The sequence below is a fragment of the Lipophrys pholis genome (assembly GCF_963383615.2).
Source record: "Lipophrys pholis genome assembly, chromosome: 11".
Lineage (NCBI taxonomy): Eukaryota > Metazoa > Chordata > Actinopteri > Blenniiformes > Blenniidae > Lipophrys > Lipophrys pholis.
Genome location: NC_137631.1, coordinates 17,384,229 through 17,395,163, shown reverse-complemented (window position 1 = coordinate 17,395,163; position 10,935 = coordinate 17,384,229). Strand labels below are relative to the sequence as shown.

The following is a 10,935-nucleotide window of genomic DNA, read 5'->3' as shown; positions in this document are numbered from 1 at the left end:
TCTTCATTTTTTTTTTTCCTAAAATAGAAATAGAAGTCATGGGAAAAGAGAACGCAGAAGTTGAAAAAACCCAAAGTTAATGTTGAATCTGATACGTTTGGTTACATAAACAAAAGAGACTGTGATGAGTAAAGAGAAGCTGTCTTCATTGTCAGCTGCAAGGAATTCAGTTTGGGCCAACTTATTAATTCCAAAATGACAATTCGCCTTCAGTTTTCCCAAATGCAAGGAAAGAGAACATTGCGTGACAAATGGACGGATAATAAAACTCAAAGACATAACAAAATCTAATGAGTAAGAAGTTTTTGGTTTTTTATATTTGCATAGTATTTTCAATAGTCTGGTCATTTTTCTAGCATGTTACAATAGTAATGTCAGTTTATACAGTAAATCGGCTTCACAGAAACACTCAAATCAAATCACAGCAGCACAATAATAATGAATGAGTTCATTTGGGACGTGTGTTTGTGAATAAACCACCTGAACTATAATGTAAGTTGAAATATTTCAGAGCTCTTTTAATTAATTTTTATAGGGTGATTCTATAGATAATTCATTTCAGGAGAGCTCCTTTATTTCCACTACAATGAGGTGGTTTGCAGCGCCACCGTATGGTAAATAGTGGGACTGCAGAGTGACGGTGCATACATTTATATATAACTATAACTATATTTACGTTTTTTATCATATTGTGAGCTTCATGGTGAGTTTAATGACAGTAAACATCAGAGGTAGGCAAATAAACTTACCTAATAATAAAGCTTGTACATGTGTAGAAGGCTGAGTCATCACTTCTACTCAGTTCTTTTCAATGTTATAACGTAGTTTTGATGAGCAAATGCTCTTCTCTGCATCAGTCCAGTTCCTGTATTTCCTTCTATGTTCTCGGCGATAAAGTTTACTTTGTTTTTAAACACTGGTGAGCTGGTCAGGGACAGCCAAGGGGTCTTTTGTGACCCACAGTTCAACAAACTGGCTGTAAATTCTTTGACAATATAAACACAAATTCGTCAGAACAAAATTTATTTCTGTTAAATTTTGAGTAGGTGGGGAAGTTCTCATTTGCACAAAGCCATTTACTCATGCGTGAGAGAGATTTCTAACTCCCAACTGTAAGTCGGAGAGAGATTACAAAACCCTGAATTGAGCTCATTAAATTTCAGCAACGGTAACTACAGCGTCATAAATTGCAATATAATCTGAGTTGTATCATTACCACTGGATTGAATTGTATCCAGAAGGTACAAAATCCAGATTTATACTTGTTTTAACCAAAGTGTGGTCAGATAGAAACATTTAAAGCATCTAGATTTGCGAGAAACACCGCAGCGCCGTACAAGACTATATACAGTAAAAATGGCAGTTCTATAAATAGTAATTATCTATTGGCAGCAGGTGATTGAGGATGGACCAGCATGAAAAGGCGACACTCTCCCTTCAAGTCTGTGACAGATACTCTAATGAGCCAAGCTGCAGAAAAGCTGGGTACTGCACTGATTCAGTGCCGTCACCTAATGCACATTATCGAGTCCCCAACTGTGATTCTACATTAGATGCACAGTAAACATATAGAATTGTGGACGATTTTGTCTTTTAGCATCCCTGAAATAAGTTTGATTTAAAACGAATCATGATGAAAGTATTGAAGTGATTCCCTTTAACCAGAATAAGAGGATTAATTGCTGTGATTGATATAAAGATTGAGGTTGCGTGTGTGTGTTTCTGGAATTTGTAAATATTGTGACAATATATGAAACTCTGCTTTGTATTGCCCATAATGATATGCCCTTCTCTCAGCCAATACACCCGATTGAGGCCTTTAACTAGAAGAAATGGAAGAAAACGTGCATCAAATGTATTTTTGTAGATTGGTGGCTGAATTTTCTAATGTGCACATTTATTCACAGGGACTATGTTGCAGTGTTTTGCTACAGAGTTTCACATTTCCGGATGAAAGATTTTATTAGGAAGGTAAAAGTGACTGCGTTGAGCAAGTGTTTTTATACCCGCAAGTATTCTTCTGTCGGCAGCAGGTGGCGCTGCTTTCAAAGGAAAAACTGAAGGACGCATTTCAGACTCAAACTCCATCAACAATCACCAATAACTTTGTGAGTACGATTTTTTTTTTTTTTTTTAAACACATTTTTGTACACAGATTTCCCCCGTTAAATCATATGTACACGCAGTATGTCACAAATGTTTATTACTTGAATCATAAAAGATTAAAAAAGCAAAAAAAAAAATTCCTTAAACATATGAGATCATATAATATTGGTATCAAAACAAGTTTTTGCAAAATACAATAATGGCACCAACAGGGTTAGTTTGTCTGAGTGAGTTTTCTTTTGAGAACTCAGGACAGCAGATCCTTCATTTCTTTTTCTTTTTTTTTTGCTTGCAGTTCTCTTACAGTGAGAACAACATCTGTGACCTTGAAGATTATGACCTTATCAACAACAAAACAATGCGCCTTTATCTTAAAATATACAGACATGCAGGATACGTTTGACACACTGACACAGAATGACAAATGAAGATTCATATTGTTTGTATGTGCTTTGCCATGCTACAAGGTAAAAAATTAAAAGTGGATTTTAAAGCCCACAGTGGTGAGAAGTAATAAATAAATATGTGATAAGAATGTGAGGGTCCGATATGGCCTGATGGTTCAGCGTTGCTGTGCCAGAGCTGCAATCAGGTCCTGCAGTGGCTCGATGTCTTCAGGCTCCAGCAGTGCGTGCTGCTGACAGAAGAGGATGAGGTGTATGAAGAGGGTGTTCAGATGTGGATGCAGGCCCATCGCAAGGGTCTCTCTGTAGTGAGACCAGTAAACGTGGGCAAGAGTCCTGAACAAAAGCAAAAACACCTTCTGGACCAGGAAGACGAAGCCCGTCGGAAATACGGAGCCTGGGGAACGGACGGAGGAGAAAAGAGGCTTGAAAGGTGAACTGGGACGTGACGTCAAACAGTGTAACTCCCTCTGTAAATGCCGTTCACCTGCTTTTGTGGGGAACACGTCTTCATCCGTGAGGAGCTCCTGAATATATGACATGGCGTAGTCAAAGTAAAGCGGAGCGGAGCACTTCAGCTTCCTGCCGTGGTCGTCAGTCCAAACATAAACGCTGACAAGGAGAAACAGACACCTCCATTAGGACTCATCATGCAGGACAAAAGCAACACGGGGTAGTTTTCAAAAAGCAGACATTCTGATATCTGTCTCATGCCAGCTGAAATACTTATCTTAGCATCTTAAACAACTCTGTTTTTTTGAGAAGAGCAGTCTTTTGGTTCAGATCTGCTGGACCAAGACATGAATGTGATCCAGCTGGCCTGAGGGTTTCTACTATCATCACCTAAAGCCATGAGTGGCTTCATCATCACTCTGGCATCTATTCATCCGTCTCAATGATTGAACTGCTTATCGCATGGGAGTAACCGGTAGTACACAGCATGTTTGAACCTCTTTTACCAGTCTTCACACACACACACACACACACACACACACACACACACACACACACACACACACACACACACACACACACACACACACACACACACACACACACACACACACACACACACACACACACACACACACACACACACACACACACACACACACACACACACACACACACACACACACACACACACACACACACACACACACACGTTCATCAACACACACCAAAGCTGCCCTGCAGGATTCACACCCTCCAGTGGGATCAACACTGGTATCAGTGTCTTTTCTAAACACACTTTGACATAGTGAAGAAGCCACTGATCACAACCCGCTTTACCTTACAGTCCACATGTGTTAGTTATAGTGTAGTGGTTCTCACACGCGCCTTCCTGCTTCACTCTGGGCTGGGGGCCTTTCCCCGGGGAGTTGACATGTTTCCCCCTGCGTATTTGTATCATTTCTGCAGGTATTCTGGTTTCATCCAACAGTCTAAAAACAGGCGTGTCGGGTATTTCTGCTGGTTGTATTTGTAGAGTTGCGTGGTTTTCTTTTCACATTTCTGACTTGGATCATCCCTAAATTTAATAAAGTGGTACAGAAGATAAATAAATGTGTGGTTTGAGAGTCCTTCACATCCAAAACTGAGGCGAGTACTTACAGAGTCTTATTGATATTGCACCAAAAATAATTAATTGTTTTTTTTTCTTAAGAATTGTTTTTGTCTTAATAAGAAAACTGTTGATTTATGTGCCAGCAGTGCGCTTTGACAGCATTCTAAAACACTATTCACTACATGGCCTGCTGCTCGACAAAAAACAACCAACCAAACAAACAAAAAACTATTAATTACAGCATGATGCTCAAAAACTCACGTGTTGCCTGGTCCACAGGCAGTAGGACAGGTGCTGGGAGTGCAGAACTCTGACAGCGCACTGGAGAACAGGTTTATATGCTTGAAAAATGACACAGCTGAAAGAAACCAGTAAGAAAAACATTACATCTTGCAAATATTTTTTTTGGGGGGGGTTCTTATTTTCAATATTTTTTTTTTTGCAATATCTGTTTTTGTGGGGATCGATCGATCGATAGATAGATAGATGTGGGGTAGTTCTTACTGTTGCTGGCGAGCCACTCTGCCTTGTCCACACCTGGAGGCAGCGCTGTGAGGACAATCATGTCTGTGTGTGGGATCCGCTGACTCACATACTGCTGCAGCAGATATGGGCGCTGCTCCTGATTATTGTTATTAATTCCCCTTGGAAAGACAGAGCAGAGTTAATGAAGTGGAGACAGAGAGAGAGAGAGAGAGGAGAGAGAGAGAGAGAGAGAGAGAGAGAGGAGAGAGAGAGAGAGAGAGAGAGAGAGAGAGAGAGAGAGAGAGAGAGAGAGAGAGAGAGAGAGAGAGAGAGAGAGAGAGAGGAGAGAGAGAGAGAGAGAGAGAGAGAGAGAGAGAGAGAGAGAGAGAGAGAATAATCACTATTGAAAACAACCAATAGGTCAGTGGATTAATAACCTGCTGCAGTCTGTAGATAAGGCAATTTACACTCTCTGTGGCCAGCACACACACACACACACACCACACACACACACACACACACACACACACACACACACACACACACACACACACACACACACACACACACACACACACACACACACACACACACACACACACACACACACACACACACACACACACACTCACACACACACACACACACACACACACACACACACACACTTCCAGCAGTTAATGTAATGAGGGAAGCTAACTCAGAGCTGGAGTAATTACTGTTAATGAAGCTGACTGCTGCAGCGTTCAGTGCTACAAAAGCAAATAACTGAGAGTAATGTTGTGCAAGATAATGGAGAGCTGAGTGCGGAGGCCTGCTGGCTCCAGGAAGAGCCGTCTTTTCCTGCTCAAAGCAAAAGCACAGATACTCCGGCGAAGAAAAATGTGTTGGAAATAGAAATGCTGATTCGGCACCTTCACTCGCGTAAGACTGAAAAACTACCAAGCTATGAGTATGAAAGTAAAAAGAGGAGTTTTGTCTGCTGGATTTTTTTTGTTTTGTTTTCTTAAACAAGATCACGGGTATGAGCTGCTGCTTCAAATGTGCTCTGTAATGTTACCTGCTTTACTATAATCTATAAGGTTTAAATCTCAGGGTGGGGAAAAGGTGCTTGGATCCAAGTATGTCATTGTAAAATACAATATCATTAAAACTATTTCGGTGTATTCTCAAGAAAATGAATGTCAATGAAAAGAATTGTTTTGTCAGAAACACAATAATATAGGAACTAAATGTAGAAAAAAGGCTCAACATACTGTATTTCATCCTTAATTCTAAAATATATGAAAGTTTCCAAGTTGTTATCTAGTTCGAGGAACAGATAGCTTTACCAGTGTATTCAAGTTTTTAGATGCACTCGAATGATTTTAAAAACTGGGAACTCTTATTTTTTCCTGCTGTTTTCAGTTTGCACTTGTGAGATTTTTGTGTCGTTTTCTTTTCATGTAAACTACATTAAAAGGAAACTACATTAATATTGTGATTATTATCAAAAGCTATATAACGAAATGGATCAATAGCTAAAACTACGAGTCAAGCCTTCTCAGTGATCTAATGGTGGACGGACTTCCCAAAAAAGCTTTGTAAAGTTACCAAAAAATGTATTTCCATCAACTTAACAATAGGAAATTTGCACCTTCAATTTCTACTTGAAAAATGCCTTTTAAGTCTATAGTCCTTTTGGGCTTTCACAATATGTGATTTTACGTTTCACTGTGCATGAGTTGAATGGAAAGTAATTCAATTTGCCTTAGTAATTTGTGACGTCCCATATGATAATTAGCATGACTCAACCTCTTAAAAGCAGACTAAAGACTTAAAGTGGTTAAGATGGATGTGTTAAAATGAAAAGGCATAACTTAAAAAATGACCAGGGAAAGACTGTTAAATAAACATGCCTGAAAGCTGCGCTGTAGTCTAGTAATTATGTATTTGTACTCGATTACCTCCCTGCTCTGCTTTGATAAAACACATAGTGGATCTTATTAGCTGGAACTTGTGTGTCGGCTCCAGAGTGACTGCAAGGAATGAATGTTACCTGCCAACAGCAGTGTGCACTGGAAAATCGGACTGGGCTGCATGATTTGACTTTATACAAAGCAAGAGTGTGAGGTGAAGAAAGAGATATCTGATCTTTGACTGAAATACTTTTTTTTTTTTTCAAAGACCATGCTTGAGATTGCTATGAATATTTCAATGTGTGGTGGATGGGGCAGCTGCCATTGTCAGTTTTTAGATGTGAACACACGCTCACACGGCAGCTGAGGGTTTACTCAGTGTGACCTTGCCTTGTCTGCGATAAGGGAAAACACTGTTTTCTCTATGGCGCTTCATTCCCCCTGATGTAAATGTGTGAGTGTGTGTGTGTGTGTCAGAGAGTGACAGAGCCGGGCAGGGAGAACTTGTTCAATGGTTTAAACAGGAGGTCTTTGTTCAAAGTGACGGCCAGAAATAGACCGAGAGGGAGGAACAGCGACCGGCAGGAATGTAAACATGAGCTGAACCAAAAGGTAGAGTAATGTAAATCCACGCCACACTACAAAAGACTTTCCTAAAGTCCACAGGAACTTGTGCTGTTAACATCCTGCCCCGTTCCAGATCGATGTCGTACGCTCAATTACCGCCTCTTGGCTACCAGTTGTCAGCACACAAACACAACGAACCCGGAGACACTGATGTTGTGTTAGTGTGTAAACACTACTCCTCTGCGACCCTGCTCTCCCCCCCATCTGCTCACCTTTACCTCTGTGGTGTGTGAGCGTGAAGTAAACAGGACCGCCACAGCGCGGCCAGCTGCCTGTAAAAGATTCACCCTGGACTAAACATTTGCATAGTGACTGGGCTGAAACACGGTTCTCCAGCGTTGTGGTTCAAATCTGCTTTCTCGACATGTGTTCCTGCTGTTAAAGGAATCCACCGCCACTGATGCCATCACACAAATATGTAACACACACATACACCCATACACACATACACACGCGCACTCTTATCCGAGAACATTCCTCAGGAAACTGAACTAGAAAGCATGCTGCATATGGTTTACTAACATCCTTACACATACCTGAATGTCACTTTAATGTGAGCTCTGTGCAGCAGTACAGGTATAAATGTTAGAAAGAGCAAAATCACACTGGACTCGGTTGCGAAGAAACAAAACAAGGTAGCTGAAGTAGAAGGAATGCTACTTACTGTTTGCCATTGTTGATGTCAGAAGGCTGAGTCTTCCCATCTGCCTCCGTAGCTGAGGGGTAACTATGGCAACCCCCCATGGCGTAAAGCTAAGAGTCGAGCTGTTGGTTGTGCCAGCCCCAGTTTTCCATCCCAAACACACTAACACACACGCTCCTACATACTTGGGGAAACATATGGTTTCCTCTGCTCTGACGCACACATCTCCCTCAGCTCACCCACACACACACACATCCATGCAGCTGACACACACAAAAAACACTTCCTGCAAAGTTTCTCCTTAAAGCCGCTCCAAGAAGTCCAGAAGTTGAGGATTGTCGCCTGTGGAAAACAAATGAAGCCGTCTCCTTCTTTTTACTCTAGTGATCCTGTGTCAGTGTGCTTATGTCTCCTTTGTCTGGACTCCCACACCCCACAGGCTCCTCCTCTCGCTCAGCTCCAAGCAGACAGGCAGGTTTCTCCACAACACATTTAAACACACAACTCCGCCTTCTTCCCATTTCCCCCCCCCCCCCCCCCACCCCACCCTATGTGTACACAAGCTCCGTTTACATGTACGCACTCTCCGTGCATGGTCAGGTGCAGGTGACAAGCTATCTCTCTCTATTTCTAGTTTTGAAAAGTTCGCTGATATGGAGGAAAACTTAAGCAGTAATGAGTGTGGGGATTACAGGTGTGCGTTCACACTGCAGAGGAATGTGATGATATACATCTGAGCCGAGGAATGAAAGCCCACACCCACAAGTAAAAAAGGGCAGTGATGTATAGTGAGAAGAGTCTGGACACAATGGAAGAGTCTTCGGGTTCTTCACTAATGTTTCGTGAACTAATTTCACCTCTGCCTGCAGCACAGTGTAGATCTCTGTGACAGGCAGATGTAGAGGGAAAGAGTTCGAGGTGTGAGTCACATAATCCATTTGCTCCCGTGCCCCTAAGGTAAACATAATTCTAAAAAGTGCTGCTCTGTTTGTACACCATGTGTGTTTTACAACTAGCTGTTTATGAGAGACAAAAAAAACAAACCAAAACAGGCTCATGTTTCTTCCTTGACATATTTATTAGGTTCATATATGAATGTACAAGCTAATTTGACAACAGGTAACAGACACATTACTCTCTAAATTAAAAAAAAAAAAAACCCTCACCAGCATCAGTTCGCTTTACAAAAAAAAAAAAAAGGCATTGAACAACACGACTGTCTTTCCCACCACTTCAACATTCACACACAAACATATCCCGAGTGAAATACGAGGCTCTAATGTCAAACAAAATCCACCTTTCTGAAATGGCCTCAGTGTCAGTAACCTGCCTCCACTTTCAGTCAAAGTTTCGGACTCACACTGTCTAATACGGTGTTCTCCCACTGAGGCGTATGAGGCGAATGTGCAAACTTAACGGCACTTAAAGATGACTGTGATGTACCTTATGCCTTTGTGTATTACGTCGCAACGTACCCGTAACTACAGCGCACACGCCGCACTCCCAAAGAGACGGGGACACACAAAAGACCTGCAGCTCTTATTGCAGGGCGTCACTATAGACACCATGCTTTTACCTATCCTCTTAACCTAACCTTAACTATCACCACAGTGTGCCTAACCTGGACCCTTACTGGGACCTGGAATAAGTGGAACCTTTGCCTTTAATAAGATGTAAAACAGTTTTGAACACTGCATTGCGTCATGAATGACAAGGCCAAAACCATACACGCGCAATAGTGAAACAGGTAAAATATTTGGACCCTGTATACCACCGTGACAAAGAAGAAGAAGAACAACAACAAAACAGCCCTGTTTTCCACCCCTTCCAAAAGTGCGAACTGTCCGAGCAGTTCCACTTCAAACTCACAAGACAAGAGCATAAAAAGGAGGGGCTGTTATCCAAGATGAATTTTCAAAGTCTATCTTTGACTTGTGGTGTCGCCCCATGACCATAACTCCCTCAACTAGTTTACAAACATAAGAGTGGAACTCAGGAGGCTAATGAACAGATATGGAAACCAGATGTACCCTGGTGGGAAGACACACTTTGGCAGAAACCATTGAAGAAAAAAGTACTCGAGAGTATCCACATGGTTCACTCATTCAAAGTCAAACATTCCCACGTCTTACACAAGGGGGAACAACACGCCGGCACTTCCAAACTACCAAACACAAACCAAAAGTGCTTCTTGAGAAAGTGCCTTTTAAAAAATAAATACAACAATCTATGAAAATCATTCAGTTAGGCATATAATGCAATTAAAGTTGACTCCTGCCCTGAGAAAGAGGGAGACGAGGAGGAAGATAAAGTAAAGCATGACTGTCTTACGCATCTTTACTTGAAGGATAACTCTGTCCTGGTACAACTCGGGCTGTGTCGTTTAGCTTTTTGCTTCCGCTTACAATAAAAGAGTCAAGGGAACAACTTTAGTGTAAGTTGGATGAGGTTCAGTGAGTCCCACAGGGACTGACATGCTCAATGGGTGTTGAAATGGGACTGCACACGAATGCGTTGTGGATTCGAGGGGAGCTCGTCTGCGTTTTGGTATTTTCTGTTGTGTGAATGAGTGATTATTCTATAAAATAAGGCAGAAACGCTGAAGGAAGAGGTTAACCGTTGAGGAGGAAAGTCAAGTTTCAGGCTGCTGTTAATCCTAAAATTGGTTCGAACGAGTTGATCAAGCTGGTGTTCAATTACAGTCATTATCTGTTTCATGTCTGCGAGGCTGGTGTTGTTCAAAGAGAGAACTCCCCAGAGATGGACAACCGGAAGAAAGGGGACCTTCAAAATGGGGTGGCATCAGAGAGACCGCATATTTGGGATGGAAGGCGATCGAAGGCGAGGATTAAAAAGCTCATGGAAGATAATTCAAAAACTGTTATTCGGAGGCGAGATTAAATGTTTCACTTTGAATTTTCTTTGTGACGTTTGTGATCTTCTGGCCCTCCGTTGCGTTTTGTTTATTTTCTTGAACATACACCAGGAAGAATGTCTGAATTTCATATGTCTTGGTTTGATTCTAACTTTGAGGAAGAACGCGCAGCCAGTGTGTTGGTCAGAACTGAACCCAGTGATTTAACAGCAAATATAATCCTTCTGGGCATGTCTGCCATGAAATAACTAGTCCTGTCTAACTAGTTCAGGACACAAAGATCAGCAGTCGATAAAGCTCCAAGCAGAATTACTAGAATAAGGCAAGGTGTGGTATTTTGATGTTGAAAA

At 41.6% G+C, this 10,935-nt stretch overlaps 1 protein-coding gene across 2 annotated transcripts; it reads right to left on the bottom strand.

The window, feature by feature from the left end:
- Positions 1-1,863: 1,863 nt before the first annotated feature.
- Positions 1,864-8,181, bottom strand: LOC308117220 (MOB kinase activator 2). 2 transcript variants are annotated; one of them, XM_080475949.1, is made up of 6 exons: positions 7,732-8,179; positions 4,582-4,721; positions 4,339-4,435; positions 2,998-3,122; positions 2,867-2,907; positions 1,947-2,740 (listed from the first exon to the last, which is right to left on the bottom strand). In XM_080475949.1, the coding sequence occupies exons 1-6, from the start codon at positions 7,809-7,811 to the stop codon at positions 2,669-2,671; spliced, it is 555 nt and encodes a 184-aa protein (XP_080332075.1). In that variant the 5' UTR covers positions 7,812-8,179; the 3' UTR covers positions 1,947-2,668. The 2 variants fall into 2 exon arrangements, with proteins under 2 accessions (XP_080332074.1, XP_080332075.1); XM_080475948.1 differs by having other exon boundaries at positions 1,864-2,907; positions 7,732-8,181.
- Between the last annotated feature and the right edge of the window lie 2,754 nt (positions 8,182-10,935).